This window comes from Pocillopora damicornis, chromosome 6 (assembly GCF_964200805.1).
Source record: "Pocillopora damicornis chromosome 6, jaPocDami1.2, whole genome shotgun sequence".
NCBI lineage: Eukaryota > Metazoa > Cnidaria > Anthozoa > Scleractinia > Pocilloporidae > Pocillopora > Pocillopora damicornis.
This window is the reverse complement of record NC_142675.1, coordinates 16,165,161-16,182,339: the sequence shown is the minus strand read 5'-3', so window position 1 is coordinate 16,182,339 and position 17,179 is coordinate 16,165,161. Positions and strand designations below refer to the sequence as shown.

At 37.6% G+C, this 17,179-nt stretch overlaps 2 protein-coding genes across 2 annotated transcripts; one reads left to right on the top strand and one right to left on the bottom strand.

Moving 5' to 3' along the window:
* Window positions 1–106: 106 nt before the first annotated feature.
* Window positions 107–13,673, bottom strand: LOC113668776 (ribosome biogenesis protein BMS1 homolog). Its single transcript, XM_089209269.1, has 24 exons — window positions 13,256–13,673; window positions 12,884–12,963; window positions 12,111–12,299; window positions 11,420–11,562; window positions 10,584–10,705; window positions 9,999–10,144; window positions 9,425–9,490; window positions 8,941–9,039; window positions 8,532–8,566; window positions 7,013–7,875; window positions 6,515–6,616; window positions 6,047–6,307; window positions 5,446–5,635; window positions 5,023–5,089; window positions 4,839–4,925; window positions 4,283–4,384; window positions 3,951–4,131; window positions 3,633–3,691; window positions 3,188–3,310; window positions 2,651–2,746; window positions 2,513–2,564; window positions 1,884–2,059; window positions 1,150–1,308; window positions 107–867 (listed from the first exon to the last, which is right to left on the bottom strand). Exons 1-24 carry the CDS (start codon window positions 13,617–13,619, stop codon window positions 667–669), a joined length of 3,963 nt encoding a protein of 1,320 aa, XP_089065395.1. The 5' UTR covers window positions 13,620–13,673; the 3' UTR covers window positions 107–666.
* A 193-nt stretch (window positions 13,674–13,866) lies between these two features.
* On the top strand, window positions 13,867–17,103 carry LOC113668806 (DNA-directed RNA polymerases I, II, and III subunit RPABC3). Its single transcript, XM_027184762.2, has 3 exons — window positions 13,867–13,982; window positions 14,805–15,066; window positions 15,643–17,103. The coding sequence occupies exons 1-3, from the start codon at window positions 13,910–13,912 to the stop codon at window positions 15,758–15,760; spliced, it is 453 nt and encodes a 150-aa protein (XP_027040563.2). The 5' UTR covers window positions 13,867–13,909; the 3' UTR covers window positions 15,761–17,103.
* The last annotated feature ends 76 nt before the right edge of the window (window positions 17,104–17,179 follow it).

The following is a 17,179-nucleotide window of genomic DNA, read 5'->3' as shown; positions in this document are numbered from 1 at the left end:
TTCTATTACGACTTCCATCCAGCCAATCTCGAATTAAGTTCAGCTGTTCCTTCTTAAGTCAGCTTTCTTGTATTCCGTTCGTTCTATTCTAGCAATTTTCGCAAGATTCATAAAAAAGGATTTATTTCAAATAAGAGTCTGTATAATACACTGAGGACAATAGCTGACGTCGCACTAACACGTGAGAAAGCCCTAGACGTCATTCGTGACCGTGCCAACTATATTTCAAAATATCGAGTGTTTACACAGAAAAACCAACTGACCCATTTCAATCAAAGCCTGGCTTAATCCTTCAACTTCCAGATCAAATTTGTAATTCTCCTTACCGTCAACCATTAATTCTTATAATGATAGTTCAGAGAATTTAGTATTGGATCAACTCATTGTCCCCAAATTGATATTTTTCTTTATTCTCATCACTCCTCTGGTTGATATTGTATTGATATTGTAAGGAGAAATTCTGTCTTGGTCACTGTAGGGAGTTAAAGGGTTAAGTGTATGCTTCTCCTTACTATGCTACCTTACTGTCCATCTGAAAGGTGCGGAGAAACTTAATGAAAATCGCCACCGAAGAACAATTGACCTGTTTGATGTGGAATCGTTATACCCAACTTTTTACAAGAAATGTGAAAAGATTAACAGAAAGAATAATAAATTTGATGGCCATCATGTTTTCTTTTTCCGTTGTTCTGCTTTTCCCAACATTCTGAAAATCTTTTTTCTTTCTTCTCTCTGTTTCTGTTGTCGTTTTGCGTCCTTTTTCTCCTGCTCTGCACGAAAGACCTTTCTTTTCTCTTGAAGCTTCTCCTTTCGCTTTCGTTGTTTCTCCTTGTTTGCAGTGTACAGTTGCTTCATGAGCGTGAAAGCCTGTTAAAGGAAAGGAAGGTGGAATCTTTAAGTTATCATGGCAGTTCGGAAAGCCGCTAAACTCTAGAACAAAAATTTATCTTTCAAATCGGCACTCTTAACCCCCACGGTATCAACGAAAGCTTTTTATTCAATTCATTTCTTCTTGTTTTCTCGTCACCATATTTCCGCTAACAGAGCGAAGTAAAGCAAAACCAATGCATTCTGGGATTAATTTCGACACTCAACTGAAAATTTCTATAAAATGAAAAGAAAACCAGCACTTGACCGTCATATACTTACCTTCTTTTCGTGCGGTTCCATAACGACAGCGCGCTTCGTTTCCAAAGTTGGCTTAGTCCTTTTCTTCATCAGCTTGGGTTTGGATTTAAATGGTAAATCTTTTTGAAGTTTGGCTGGAATCACCAGTGGGTTAAAGTGACGAGTGACCCGCTCCACAGGCTGCCAATAACACAAATATTGCTTCAGTTTATTGCTCCTTACCCGTCACAATCCACGCCCTTTTTTCAGTTCTCCGAATCTTAGTTGTAGGTAAAGACAATTTTTATAGGCTTTTTCAAAGCGTCTAATCCTGAATACACCACATACATGGGTAACATTCAAGAGGTGAAACTTTTATACTTCGATGAATTCACGAAAAATGTTGCTGGATACAACTGTGCCAAATCCGCTACAACTGATACCATGTCAAAATTAGGCAGAGAGACAAAACAAAGACAAACTTTGAGACCTGGCATCATTAGAAGACATTTCGTCTCGGTCAAGAAAATAACTCGAATATGATACTTGTTGTTGAATCCTTCTGATTGAAGCCTTAACTGCCTAAATCTTAGGACCTTGCACTGATGAGTAGTCTTATTGTCAAGACAAAACGCCGCGTCATACCAGAATTATTCTTTCACAAGTATTTGACCATTTTTTTCCTAGCATAGCGGTTGACAATAATTTTGCAGTACTTATAAGAAATACTTCGACGTCGACTCGAGCTAACACCTGAGCGTGACTGATGTACTCACCTTGTACAACGAATCACTTTTGACAGGCGCTTTCAAACCCAGATCTTTTCGAAGTTGACCAACAGTGCGCATGCCCTGCCACGTTGCTTTCTGTTCTGGCGGTAAGAGCAGTGACGTCACAGGGTTGCAGAAGTTCGGAACTGTGACTGGGTACCAGGTTCTAATGAAAACTATGTCTGGAGAACACAACAGTACGAGGCTTTGAGTTACTGAGTTACCACAGGTGGTTGTTGATTTGATTACTTGGTTCAGATCTTCAAGTCATCACCTTAACTAATCAGATGCGCAAGCCTGTCAGAGGCGCTTTCCCTGCACATGCTTCAATTAAGAATTGGTTCATGCCTAGCGAGCAAACATCGAATAATGGATGCACGCGGGATGTTTGGAGAGCACGAGAGAAGCGTAAGAGTGGCTCGAGACGAAGCCAAAAGCAACTCTTGCGTGGGTTATTTCGCCGGTAAACCAATAGAAAGTGCAGTCTTTTGCTTGAATACACCATGGTGGCTCATTAGGAATTAGGTGCGAGATACGCGCGTACAATGTTATAAACTGGATTTCATGGCTGATCACTTAGTTCTCATACCGTGTCTTAGTACAAAAGCCGGCTCACAAAAGTAGTTGTTACTCACCACTTATCAAAACTTTGTCCTCAAATGTTGCACGGAAAGCACCCTCCGGATTCTAGTGAGAAAAGCAAAACAAATGAGCCAAACAAAACCTCTTTATCCCCTTCGATTAAGAGGCTAAAAAACATCAAAATAGCATACCTTTAGCGCGCGCTTAACTTGTCCCCTGATACCGCTGACAGTTCGTATTGTTGCTCCTTCAAATTTTGCTACTTCCAAAGCTGAATTGAACATGCCCTGGAGATGGAAAAAAATTATCTTGAGTTCCATGAGTTCCAAATGGTCTTTCGTGCTTAGCAACAGTTTCACAATATCGTTATCATTCACAGGGAAGGCTTAGTCGTGTTTCAAGCGAGTTAGACTACTTTTATCATGATGGTTACATGATATCGACCCTTTCCAATCTCTTAAATCTCGATAAACCTTTCTTACTTTTCTTGAACCTTCAAAACATCGGAACTGGAACTAGTCACTACACTAACAGGACCTAACTGAGTTGAGGCTTGGTAAACACCAGAAAATACTGGAGAAGGGTGAGTGCAAAGATTGACCTGAGAAAGATCAATATCCTATCGAAGGGACTGGAATTTTCTTTTTCGCTCAAGATTCTCGCTACTGGCTGAAACAGCTCTGTCACTTTGAAATGAAAACATACAAAGGATAACATCTGTAAATCACCTTGATAAATGCTGTGTTCTTAAATATCTTCATGGGTGTTCCTGTTAACTTGAGTTTCTTGACTAGTTCTACAGATTTATCCAAGTTCAACACGGTACCAGTGGCTGAGATGCGGAAATCAGACTTAAAATGGTGAAAAGAAGAAGGAAAAAGACACTGTAATGATGGAACAGAACATCTATGATCCTCTAGACTGGCACTGATACTGTTAATCGACCGTCTGTAAACTGTAACAGATTTCTTGAGTTCGATAAATCACCAATTAAAAATTCTCATCTCTAATTCCCAACGAAATATTAAGCATCTGAAAAGAAACATTTCTAAAATCAAATCTAGTGAGTTTAACCCTTTAACTCCCACAAGTAATTAACATGTAACTTCTTGCTATGATATTCATCAACAATCAGACCTGGGGAGTTAAAGGGTCAAAGGCCTGCTAACTTACCATATCGCCTGCTGTGCTTTGAATTGCCAGAACTCCAGTTCCGGGGGGAGCTATGGGACCTGAGGAGAAGTGGTTATTGAATAAATTGTCCTTGTGATTCTAAAATTCTTTTCAACATACATATAAGCTTCGTGCAGAAAAAAGACAAAATGATGTTCATTTGTGTACAGTGCACACATCACCGCTAAGTTTTCTTTTTATCTATTTTGTTTTCCGGACCGCCGAGTCTTAAGCTGCTACAGTTTGGTGCTCCCCCGAAAAAAAAACAGTTTGATCTTAGGTTACGTAAGCAAAGAGGATTTTAAGACGTATCCTTACCAAATAAGGTAGCCATGCAGTGTAGATGTTCAGGGGTGTACTTCAGCAATCTGTGGCGGCCGTTGTGGTCCTGGACTGAGTACATCGGCAAAGTTTGAAATCTGCGCCAGCCAATAGACAAGATCAGCGGATCCCTTGTCTTGAGGATGCGCTTGTGCCAACGATGTTTCTTAAAGCGAACCTGAAAAAAGATCACATAGAGCCATATTCTTAAATTTCAAGTTTGTCATACGCTGATGACGTGAGCTAAACATTCTTCTTTTGTTCCACATGACTTCAGGGTGAAAAGGGTTTAGGAATCATTCCACGATGTCTTTCGTATTGACACTTACCTGAAGAAATCCCATGTTATCCTCACTCGGCAGAAGGCCGCCAAGAATCACGGGATATTTGGCATCAAAGTTGGTGACAAACTCACAGGGCATACCACTGAGCTGAAAGTTTGGTAATGAAAGACAAAAATTGGTGACACGAAATATTTCTGGGTATGACGGTTTCAAGTGCATACAATTGTACCCACTGAGATTTAAGTTTAAGTAGTTCTCAGAAAATATCAAAGGAAATTCGAAATACTTGAATCAACTCTATGACTGTCCACTACATCATGAACCTTCAGATGTGAAATCAAAGTCGGTTACAAGTCTTTTACGAATATTCTCCACGCTTTGACCCCTTTGCATCTTGTGTTTAAATTGTTTGTCAAATGGAAATTGCCATGAGCATTTTAGCAGTCAAAACAGCCTTTGCGATAATCTGGTTTTAGATTTTGCTTCAGTTTAAAAATACTGTCCTACGACTGGAGAATGAAGCTTCATTCATGTATAACTTAGCTCTCTGTAGCTACTGTAAGACAGTAGGTAAAAAGACGTCATCTGATCTTGTACTAACCTCCACCCTAACATACATTCCTGGTCTGAATCCCTCATACTGTGTTCGCGTCTCGTCATCCATGTCTTGGAACTCGGACTGATTTAGCTGTGGACAGAAATAAATGTTAAGTCAGCCATGGTCTTGAAAAAAGGATCCATTGTTTCAATCAAAATGTAAAACGAGACGTGGTAGCAGTACAAACCTGTGCCTGCTCTGTCATCTGCGCTTTGAGCTCATCATAATACGAGGTTTCGTCACCTTCATCATACCTTGGTTAGGTTAAGTCACCAAAACGAAGAAAAAAACGACCAAACAAGTTGACGAATTCTCCCCAATCACATGAAACACAAATTGGACCTACGCAACCAAATTAAATAACGAGAAGCAGGAAAATCGGAAAGTAACCGCCAATTGTTAGAAAAACAAGATTCTTCATTGAGCGTTTGCGCCTCTCCAGTTCAGCCTCTGGTCTGTCTACTGAAGGAGTTGGCATTCTAAAGGAAACCGTGGAAGTAATCAGTAATAAGTCGAAATGCTGATCTAGCCATAGAGCAGTTGACACTATCCACAAATTGATCAAGGAGCTGTTCGAGGAGTAAGTTAATAAATTCTTCATAAAGGATACGTTGCATCAAAAGCCGCCTTCTGTTTCTTTTTCATTTCTATCCTCCTATCAACTCCATCAGTTTTCTCCTCTTCACTTTCATCCTGTTCATCCTCTTGTCCCTCCCTCTCTGAGTTGTGTTTGTCGTCAGCCGTATGCACTTCACCAGTTTCCAGATCTTCAAAGTCTCCGAACATTTCATCATCAGAAACTGAAAAAAAAAATGAAAAGCTTTCTTTCCTTTCTTTTCTTTTCTTTTCTTTCTTTTTTAACGATAACTTACCAATTTTACTGTCAAAAATACATGTAATCATGATCAGCTTTCAGTTTAGAATCCAAAGCAATCTAGGCCCCATCACATTTAGCAGTCTTGCTTCACTTCGCGCTGTGATTGGCCGAGAAAACTTGCGTTAACCTCTACCAGTCAAGTGCAAAAACTAGAACAAATCAAGACTCTATCACTCGTGTTTTCCCGCGCTTCAATTTGACTTTTCACTGGTTCTTTATAAAATTCATCTCTTCTTCTGATTGGCTGTTATGATAACTTTGGCTTCACGACACTCAACCGGAAAGCGCTCTGATAGAAATGCACATTTAGGCATTGAACAAGATAAGTTCATACTTGTATCATCGTCCTGGAGGAGCATCTCGGCATCTTCAGAATCTTTCCATTTGCCCGTCACAAAACAGTCCCGAATGCTCTGAAGCACTTCCGGTTGACTCCAATCCCTTAACGGCGTAGTGATAACCTCAAGCGAGCAGTCTCTGTCGTGTAAAATGCCTTTACTTTCAGAAGCGTTCATGGACTTCAATTTAAATATTCCGCCGATAGCGTCTTCATCACTGTCCTCGTCTTCTCTCTCTTCTTTCTTATTTTGAAGAGCTGCACACACAAAAAAATGGTTATTGGAATCTTAAGACCAAAAATTGGACGTTTCTTCAAATCAGATGCAGCTTGAATACAATGCGTAGTCATTCAAAAATATCTCTAACTTCAACTCTCAACGAAAATGAAAAAGACCGCCGAGTTTCGAGTTGAAGAGACATAAACAACAAACGAACAAAGAAACAAATACATAATCAATGTTACCATTTCCATAAACAAGTTTCTGTATATTTGGCGTGTCTCGCTGGCGCTGCAGAAATGCAGCTGCTGCCTTCTGAGCTAGATTTTCCTTCCACTTCAGAGCACCTGAAATAGGGAGTAAAGAAGGTAAAACACTTCCAGTTCCAGTAGTCTAGGGGTTTTTTTTTCCTAAGTTGTCAGACCGTTAAAAATGCCACGCTCATTCTCTTATATTTCCATCTTACCATCTTACTAGTCTATCCTGATTGCACTTACGTTGATCGGTTGATTGGTTCATATACATGTAGCTACACTGTAAGTCAGTTGGTCGAGAAGTCTGTTGGTTTATTGATCAGTAATTCAGTCATCAAGGTACTTATTTACTACATAGACGTTTGGTCGGTCAGTTTGTCGGTCACACTTGTCTGCCAGTTAGTGTTTCATTCAGTTAATCAGTCAGTCGATCAGTAAGTCTACTTGTAGGTCATCATTAAATCTTGAACTGATACATGTACACTATACCTTCTTCCATTTCAGATCCTGAATCTTCGCTTGCATCTTCACCTGAATCACCATAGCTCACTATATTGACATCTCCATCACTATCTTCTTCACTCTCTTTGTCATTTGAAATTTCAAGAATTGATCCTGATTCAACATTGGAATCAATTAAACTTGGCTTATCACCAGTCCTTTCACTCTGTTCTTTATTTTTCTTATCAGCTTTAACACCTTTGACCGCATTTTGTTTCACAGAGCCTGTTTCATTTTTTAACTTCTTTTTAACACCGTGATCTTGGTTCCCTTTCTCTGTAACATCAAGTTTTCTCTTTCTCTTCAGAGAAGGAAAATCAATTATTGAGTCTGATTCGGAATCATTCATTGAATTATCCTTAGTATTAAAATTGTACTCTTCTTCAGATTCTCTTCCATTATGTTCTTCCTCTCCCTCCTCCTCCTCCTTTTCTCCTTCGTCTTCTTCCTCTGAATCTTCTTGTGATTCATCTCCTTCCCGGCCATTTTCAGTTCCTTTTTCCGAAGCCGTTTGCTTCTTTAACAACAGTTCTCGTCTAGCATGTTTAGAATTCAACTTTAGAACTATTTCATCATCCTCCTCCTCGTCGTCAAATTCATCCTCCTCGTCACTCTCTACCACAGCATCATCAATGTCACTGTCATCATTATCATTCTCATCATCATTACCACGTTCGTCGTCGTCATCATCCTCATCACTATGTTCACCATCATCTGAAATAACTTCGTCATCTTCACCATCTTCCTCCTTATCATCCACATTTTCATAATCACCAAATACAGCTTTCCTTCTCCTTCGACCATTCTCATCCACAACAATTTCCTCAGAGGGTCTTGAGTAGTCGTCATCCCTATGTGGTTCAAATGCACATGCATGTAGTCTAATTTAGCTTAACGAGTTCGTAACAAAAAATAACAAATAATAGACTAGTAATTAAGCAACAGAGTGCACTCTCTATTCGTTTACCAGCGTAATAACCCATTGGGGATGTTAGAACAACGTAAAAATTATTTTCAGTCACGAGCCAGTGAGTGATTCACAAACTTTTCTCTTGTACACCCAACAGTTGGTTATAACGCTGGTATACCGTTAGAGAGTGCAATTTATTGCTTGTATAAACTAAACTTAAAATTTTCAAATTTTCTATGGGTTTATCGGTGAAATAAATAACAGGTTTTTGACCAATCAGGCCTCTCATGGGTAGTATTTCAATTATTTTGTAATTTAGAAAAAAACTAGGGAAAGAAACAGCAAGATTCAAATACACTTATAAAACGTGCACCCACGCATACACTGCAGATAGGAGCCTTAGGGGCAATTTGTGACTAAACAGAACCATAATTTTTAACACAGGCCTCCTCTAGGAGCGCTAAGTATCAACAAGAATTGCTACCCTATCTATAATGGGACATTCAGTTTTCTTTTTACAAAGAGGGATCCAAAAAATACTTGTATAACAAATAATTGTAATAATTTCGAATTATGTGACAGTGTGAAAATACTTACTCAATGACTTCATCAGGTGCTATTTGTGCACCATCCTGTGAACAAATAATAAAAACAGATTTAAATAACACTGATTAATTAGAACACATGAATTTAAAAGCTCATTTACAGTAGATTTTTATTGAATATTTAGGAAAACTGAAGTGAAAATGAAAGACTTGAATTTATGTTCATTGTTGATGAAATACTACCAGTAATATGTTACATAATGAAAAAAAGCTGATCCTGTGAGACAAAATGGCCATGAACTAAAGAGCTGCAAGCATTTCATTGGTTTAAAGCCTTGTAATTCTGTGAATATTGTTACAACTTTGAAACAAAAAATGTTTTATAATGAGCAATTTGTTTTCATCAAGTGGAACTTCTGTTTATTAGTGCTTCCCTATGTACTCTGTCATCCACTGCTTACCTTAAACAATGTCAGTTGACTTGTCTGCATTTTACTGTCAATTGTCTGCTTTGTGTCAATTAAAGAAGACACAAGTTCATTTCCTGGTCGATTTTCAACCTAAAAATTAACAACAAAAACAGTAAGTAAACTGTTGATCAGTTTTGGTGCACATAACAGATGTTTACTAAAAAATAAAAAATAATCTCTGTATCATAATCAATAAGTTTCAGTGTATTTCTCATCTCGAGATAATTTATTTTTTTTCAACTGAGGCTGTGATGGAAATTGATCACTCTAAAATGTTTCTAACTTACACTTAGATATTATCTTTTCTTCATTCTTATGAAGGGTAAATGCTTGCAACATTAGCATTTAAAAAAAAATCTTGACCCTTTTAGTATTTCTAATCTTAGCCTATTAATTTTCCTCCACAGGTTTCCCTGTGTCTCGAAATTTCAGTCTCAAATATTACGGGAGTGCATTCAAACTTTTTAGAAATCACCTGAGTGGAGGGGTTGGTTCTCTCTTTCCCTGCCTGACTTCCACCAAGGTCGATGTACACTGCATCCTAGAAGTGGCACAAAATAAACATTAAGGAAACTGTGTTCTTTTCTCACCAAAGTCTCAAAACTAAACAGTATAGGGAAAGAAAATTTAAATTGGGGTCCAAGCAATGAAAGGGAGAATAGAAACAATCACTAAATTATAACTCTTAAAACACATGTACAGTGTATACTGCCTTTCCAGAGTAAATTCAACTGTCAACGGTTACAGTTTTTTAGGGAAACTTAATTTACAGCAAGCCAGAAGCATGTTGTAATATCCCTGAAAACTGTTGTGTTATGCAGAAATTATGCAAACCATTTGTTACATAAAAGTGATTAGCATCTAATTTCTCACCACAATATAACCCCTGCATTCCACATTAAAGTGATGAGAAAAGAGAAGAATATCACCAACTAAAGAATCTCTTGATTGTTAAACAAATTCTCCTTGTCAGCATCTTAGAAAATGTATAAGGAACAGTATGGAGAATGTGTACTGAGTGTAAAGGCCGCTTAAACTTAGACTGTCACCTTGTCATAGACAACACCCCCAACTCCAGACATAGGGGCATATATAAGTCTTTCTTTTTCATTCAGTGACCGTTTCTTCTCTGCGTTTGGCAGAGGACAAGGGTCTGGTAGGAGGCTGATCTCTTCAAGAGTGTGATCTCCACAACCTACAGAAAAGTGATGAAAGAGAGAAAGGAAACAAGAAAAGGAAAAAAAAAAAAAAAACATTATTACATCACAATTTAATCCTGGTTGGTGCCTCTCATGTTTTAAAGGCCATGTTGGTAGTAAATCCATAGACTTTAAAACACTTGTATAAACATGCACAAGGGTTACACTGTTAACTGAATTTTCAGTTGTGATGATTATCTTTTCAACTACATGTAGCTTAAATAGAAACCTGGGCCCCATTGTTCACATGGTGGATAATGCTATTCATTGGTTAAATACTATCCAGCAGATAATTGATGACAAAACTTTCTTTGCTATCCACCAGACAGAGTTTTATCCAGCAGACAGTGATATTCACCCTTTGATCAACTAAGGCTTTCTCTCTTAATGGGAGAGCTTGCTGACGCCATATTAAAGTAGTTGTATGTCAGTTACCTATGATGTGGACTCTGGAGTTGTGTTGTAGGTGAGCTCCTCTCACATAGCCATATAGGGAAACCTTCCTATCACATTTGGCATTTTGACGAATAAGTTCTGGATCTGTCAACTCTTCCATTCTGGAAAGAGAAGACACAAAATTTATAAAATTGATAGAGAATATTAGAAACAAAAAAGCTGCACATGTATGGCACATACAGTGTATATGACCCTCTTTGAATAGTTCACTTTACTTTCATTCTTATGTCACTTGAATGTGACTGTACAAAACTGAAAAATCAATATTCTGCAAATATCAGCTTTTCTCCTTTAAACTCCCAGAAGTGATTAACATGAGACCTCTTACTACAACAGGGTTGTAGATAAGAGCTGGTAGCCAGCAAAGTATGCCAGCTTCTCTGCAAGGTTTCCCCAGCTACTTTCATTGCTTCAAGAGCCCATACAGATCTGCCTATCTTTTCTGAAAACATAAAAAGACTTATGACTCAGGGTTGGTTTAAAAATGTTCTGATGGGGACTGTCTTTTTGACAAATCTTGTTGAGTAGCAGGAAAGTATGAACGATATGACGTTTTGTCTGCCATATTGGATTTCGAGATATGAATATTCTTTACCGTTTACCTTTAAAAAAGCTCCAGCTACTTAAAACCTTAAAGAAAACCCTGTACAATATCCATACAATTATTATCCAGAAAAAAAAAAAAAAAGAAGAATACTCAAACTAATATCAAGCAGAGGTCCTTATCTGGATCTTACACCAACTAATTCACAAGGAAATTTGTAGCATCTAAAACAACAAACAGATCTTGGAAGTAAAAGGGTAAAAAAATTTACCTGTCAGCAAGGATGTATGGATGTGAAACTCTCCAGGTTAAAGGTCGAAACTTTGACACAGCAAAAAACCTTCCCAAGTTATGAATCTCCACTTTAGGATAAGAGCCGTAAACTAGACCCGACAAATAAAACAATTTTGCTCCCTGCAAATAGAGTAAATACCATCTCAAATAAGACATGTTTTCAAATATTGAAAAAAAAAAAAAAAAATGACACCAGAACTGACGTCTGAAGGTTCTGACCTGTGATATTTTAGAAATGTCAATTCTATAAGCAAGGTTCTACCACGAAGTAGAGAAGCAGGAAAATGATGCAAAGTAACTGAAGAATTTTCTCCACTTGAAGTAAAGAACGTCTTGTGTCATTAAAATTAAGCCACACAATTTTGTGTAGCAGCCACTAAACTGCCTTTTCTCTAATATTGATACCTAATGTTTAATCTACAAAAGAAACTTAATCCTTTCACTTCAGAAACATTTATCTCAATTAAAATTCTCCTTACTCCATGCATTATATCTAACTTTGTTCTGAGAACTTGGTGTTTGATATAATGACAATCCCCTACTTAACAGTTCTTGCCATTTGTATCTCTTGGCTGTTTGATACTGTTTTGATACTGTAAGGAGAAATTATGTGTTAGTCACTCCTGGGAGGTAAAGATTAAGAAACTAAACTAAAACTAAACAGTCACCTGGTAAACTTCTGTCCAAAACCTAGTTTTCAGTTTCTTCTTGGTCTTCTTAAGGGCTTTGTTGTTCTTCAACAAGTCAAGATGTGTTAAGACACCCATGATCTTTGGGAAGCCATGAACTTGACAGATATTCAGAAATTCAAAAATTTCCATTTCAAAGCCAAAACTAGCATCAATCAGGAGGAGAACCTTGAAATGTTTACAAACAGAAGCAAAAACAACACAAATCAGGTTTTAGCCTCAGAAAGTGACCAAATGATTAAATAATGATGTTGTCATCACCCACAAAGCATTAATAGATAAAGGTAATTTATTTTTTATCAACTGTGTTTTTAATGTTAATTGGCCACCAAAAGACTTTCTAAAGCTGAGGTTTCAAGTGTTGGCCCTTCATCAGAGTGCATTGAGGGTTGTGTGTGGTTTCTAACAAAAAAATTGAGCTACGCTATTTGTGGGAACATGGTAGTGAGAAAAACACAAGAATAAATAATTTATTAGTTGAATGAAAGGAATTTGTTGATACCATGGTGATTAAGAGTTTGGGTTTGAACGATAAATTTTTGTTCTAAACTTTTGCAACTTTCCAAATTACCTTGATGTTGGGTAAAGCTGCAGACAGTTATATAGTTCTTATGGTGTAGAATGATTTAAGAGATTAGCATGTCTGGTGACTGGTTTGGATGTGTCTCTGTCATTCCTTTCAATGTCAAGCAGGTGTTCTCAGAATCTTACAACATAGGTATACTTAACAAAAGTTGTCCATGTGAACTTACCAGATCCGCAATTTTTGCCACGTCAATCATAGAGTTGATGTCATTATTACATTCAATCAAAGTGAGACGTCTCTTCTTTCCTGAAAAATTAATCATATAACATTTATAAACATCTAAAGCCCAATGAGAAGTGAGAAGTGCTCTTAAGCTGTAGAAATGCTCTTCAGCTGTATTCCTCATTAAAGTTTGCCAAGTTTTTACGGTTACAATGTGTAACGCGACCACAAATACGTAAATTTACGAAAACAGCTTCGTAATTCTGGGCAGCTCAATTCATTCCTTCAGTAACACGGAGATCTTGGTTTACGATCCTCATGAAACATGTGCCCGAACATTTGATAACAACCGTGGCTAATGATTGTATACACTCACCTGACACAATCGTAATAGGACCTTTCACATCAGACAACTGCTGACGGGTGAAATTCTTCAGTAGTGAGTTGATGAGCGTACTTTTACCAACTCTGGGTGGTCCAACCACTGCTATGATGTATGGTGGAGGTTCTAGTGGCGTTCGATCAACAACTGGTTCGTGATGTCGCTTTGTCTCAACATCTTGCTTTCGACGAAACTGGCGAGCTGCTCTAACGGCCGACTTGAATGAGAAGGCCTTACGATTTCTCTCAGCACTAGCAGCTTCTGGCGGGTGTTTATTTTGTTTCTTTTTCTCTGCTTTAGGCCCAGCTTGTTTCTTTCTGTGCGACTTGGCAGAAAGGTTTCCTTCATCACCCGCCATTTTGGAGCTTCACGTGGGACTACGTAACCAGGCCAGCGGGTGCTAAGTTTTGCTTCTTCCTAAGGTAGGGAGAGGACCACAAAAAAACTCTATCCCCTAAAACATATATTTCTGTTGGAATTAAAGATTAATACATTTTTTTTAGAATTTGTTCATTAAAACGAGCCAAAAGTTTCGAAAAAAAGCCTGAAAACAATTTAAAAAGGATAACCTACCAATTTCATATTTCTTTTTCTTACCCACTCCCTGATAGTACTGAACATTGACGCTTAGTCAATTTGTATTTCAACATGGCTGGAGTTCTGTTTGAGGATATTTTCGACGTCAAAGACATCGACCCAGAAGGGAAAAAATTCGACAGAGGTAAGTTATGTTCAGGATATAGAAGTTTTTATCGCTTAAGTGTATTTTAAGCCAAGATTTGAGTCAATTTAACGTTTTACCGCTTCCAACTTGATGGGTTTCATCGATCGATACTCTACTAGACTGTTGTTGGGAGTTTGAGCAGGCCTGTCTCAAGGAATGAGACAAATCAACGTTTCAGTTTAATTAACAGGCTAAAAACATTACCATAATCCTCCAGATCACTGTGGAAAAGTTCCACATCGACATTAAAACCTAAGCAGTGTGCAGGAGTTTATCACATATGCGCAAACGCCAATTGGCGGTGTACAGCTGTGGTTGAATCCTAAAACTCAGAATTCGGGAAGAAGTTACTTTTCCCACACCCACCTCTCTACTTGTAGCCCTTCTTCCCCTCGAGCAATAGGGGGCAGTGTTTCCTGTAATTCTACAACATTGTGGTAGAGGGTGAACTTATGTTTAAATTTAGGTATGCTTTTACATGTATACAGGCCTGTCTACAGAGTATGGCAGACGCATATGCGAATTTTTTCCTTTCGTACCATATATTTCACATCCCAGAATCGCCTTTGTACATGCAAGATCTGGGCAAGTTCTGCCATACTCTGACAACAGGCATAAGGTATGTAAGTGCTACTCACATGTTATCACCCAAACCATTCTCTTTTTTACCTGAGAAAGAGCAAGAAGAATACATGACAGGAATCTTTTGCTCTTTCTGCAGATGCAAGCTGCAAAATTTTCTCAAAAATAGACACTGGCACCACATAGCTATTGCAAACAAGCTGAGTGATGTTAATGTGCTGCTTCCTTCCTTTTCAGTTTCTCGACTTCACTGTGAAAGTGAAAGTTTTAAAATGGATCTTATACTTGATGTGAATACCCAGATCTATCCAGTTGATTATGGGGAAAAATTCAGACTGGTTTTGGCCAATACTCTCAAAGAAGATGGCACCCCAGATGATGGGGAATATAACCCTTCAGACAGTGGACCCTCACGCACTGACCAGTTTGAATATGCCATGTATGGAAAAGTTTACAGAATAGAAGGAGATGAAAGTGGAGTTGATGCTCCAACAAGACTGTGAGTAAAACAGCAAATGTAATATACAGTGACCATTTTGTAGAGAGAGGAAAGTGGCTGATGTAGAGTGTTATCTGTTATTGGAGTTAAGGGTGTGATGAGACACCTATTTTTTTCAAATTTTAGGGCATTATGTTAAAAAAAATGAATTGTGTGGCATTTATGTATTTACCTTAAAGTTTCTACACACCAGTAATTAATGCACATTCTGATTGGCTGAAATAGCATGCTCAATAAGAGTACAGATGCAAGGAGTAATTGTGTCATGCCATTAAGCAATTTGTACAATGGCAGACCAATTCCTGGACTCAAGAAGTTAAAAAAAAAAAAAAAAAAAAAAACCACCATACTGCCTCTTGTGTTTTTTCTACCTTTCTTTTGTACTTTAGCTGCATCTGGCACGCCTTACAACAGAACAGAGCACAGTCAAAGCTTATTTTGGCTAGACAAAATTGAGGTCCAAAGGAAAAGCTTTTTTGAAGTAAAACAAGCAGGGAACAGGCATTAGCTTTGGTTAATATGAAAAGATACCTTTGAGAACTCATGGTGAATGCAAGCTTTTGTTTTCTTTTTTAGAGCTGCATATGTGTCTTTTGGTGGTCTACTAATGAGGCTTCAAGGTGATGCTAACAATTTACATGGAATGGAAGTAGACGACCATGTGTACCTCTTGATCAAGAAGCTGGCTTTTTAAATGGGTTTGCTTCTGTGGCTAATATGACACCAAGAGGAATAGTTTCTCCTCTTAAAAATTTTAGTCTTCATGAACAATAGGTTGCAGGTACAGGCATGAGATGATCATGTTTTAGTTATGGAGCATGGCTGTTTATGTAAAAAGGAACAGAAGAGCTTATTTTGTACCCTTGTGTAGGTATACTTTCTCATGGTTGTTATTATGGCAAGAAAATAGAAATGTTTGCTTCTTGACTATCAAATCTAAAATGTTGCCCTAACTTGTTTCTGTTTTCAATTATTTCAATAAATGTTTGATGATACTAATGTCTCTCAAGATTATACCAATGGAGAGTGAACATCATAAATCCCAACAAAGTTTATTTTGTTACAAGCTACAGCAACAGTGAAGAAAAATGTCAGGCTTTTAGTAGAAGAACATGGTTTCACTCTTGTACATGATCTGAGTGTTACTCAGCAGTACAGAAATAAAGAATGTAACAACACACTATTGATAACATTGTGAAACAAATTTGCATTCAACTTTTGCTTTTGGGAAATCTTTTTTATTGTAGATAAAGCTGTATTTTCACCATTCTACTGTTGCATCATCGTCATCCAAATGTAAGCAGTATACAGGAAGATTAATGCATGAATGAAGCTTAGCCACCGCAACTTTTGTGTAACCCTTCAACCCCCAAGAGTGATTAGCATGTTATTTCTTTATACAGTATCACCTATGAATCAAACATTAAGGTTATGAGAATGAAGGAAATGATCACCACCTAAAGAAACTCTTGATTGAAAACAATTTCTCTTGGTCAAAACCATAAGGAATGTTAAGAGACCAGTATGGAGAATATGAATCCTAATGTTAGGGTTTAAAGAGTTAATGAAAGAAAATGAGAAAGAGGTGATCACAAATCTAAGATTTGTAAGAAATTTGGTTTTCTTATGTTTTGCTTGGTGATGTGAAACCTCTTGCTCCCCGGGGTAGGCAGGAGAGAATTTCTTTAATATTAATATATGTTCCAGGGGAAAGCTGATGCTGATATCACAACATTTTTATAGCCAAGATTTTTAGAAATTTATAGGAGACAGGATGGAGAATTAATATTTAGAAATTTTTGATATTACGTTGCTATTTGCATGGCTTTCGCTGAGAGTTTTTACCTTTTCCCCTAAAGATTAACTAGCATCTAATTTCTCCTTACAATATCTTTAGATTTTCTTCTAAAGGCAAAGACAAATTTTCCCTTTTAAAAAAATTTCGGTTTAAACTTTAAGGTTATCCACGGCCTTTTTGTATTTAGCTGTATGTTAAGGTAGTCAAGTATAAGAACAAATAAAAGTTCTCGAAAGCTGTTTACGTAGTTGTAATAAACACTCAAAGAAATGATCTCACTATTTCTCCGGAAAGTCTGCTAAAAGCTTTGGAAAA

Coding starts and splice junctions, on each gene's coding strand:
- LOC113668776 (XM_089209269.1), bottom strand. CDS start 13,619: ATGGCGGGTGATGAAGGAAACCTTTCTGCCAAGTCGCACAGAAAGAAA. Junction 3,692..3,950: donor CTGCATGGCTACCTTATTTG/GTAAGGATACGT, acceptor ACTTCTCCTCAG/GTCCCATAGCTCCCCCCGGA. Junction 868..1,149: donor TGGAACCGCACGAAAAGAAG/GTAAGTATATGA, acceptor TTCCTTTAACAG/GCTTTCACGCTCATGAAGCA.
- LOC113668806 (XM_027184762.2), top strand. CDS start 13,910: ATGGCTGGAGTTCTGTTTGAGGATATTTTCGACGTCAAAGACATCGAC. Junction 13,983..14,804: donor AGGGAAAAAATTCGACAGAG/GTAAGTTATGTT, acceptor CTTCCTTTTCAG/TTTCTCGACTTCACTGTGAA. Junction 15,067..15,642: donor GTTGATGCTCCAACAAGACT/GTGAGTAAAACA, acceptor TTTCTTTTTTAG/AGCTGCATATGTGTCTTTTG.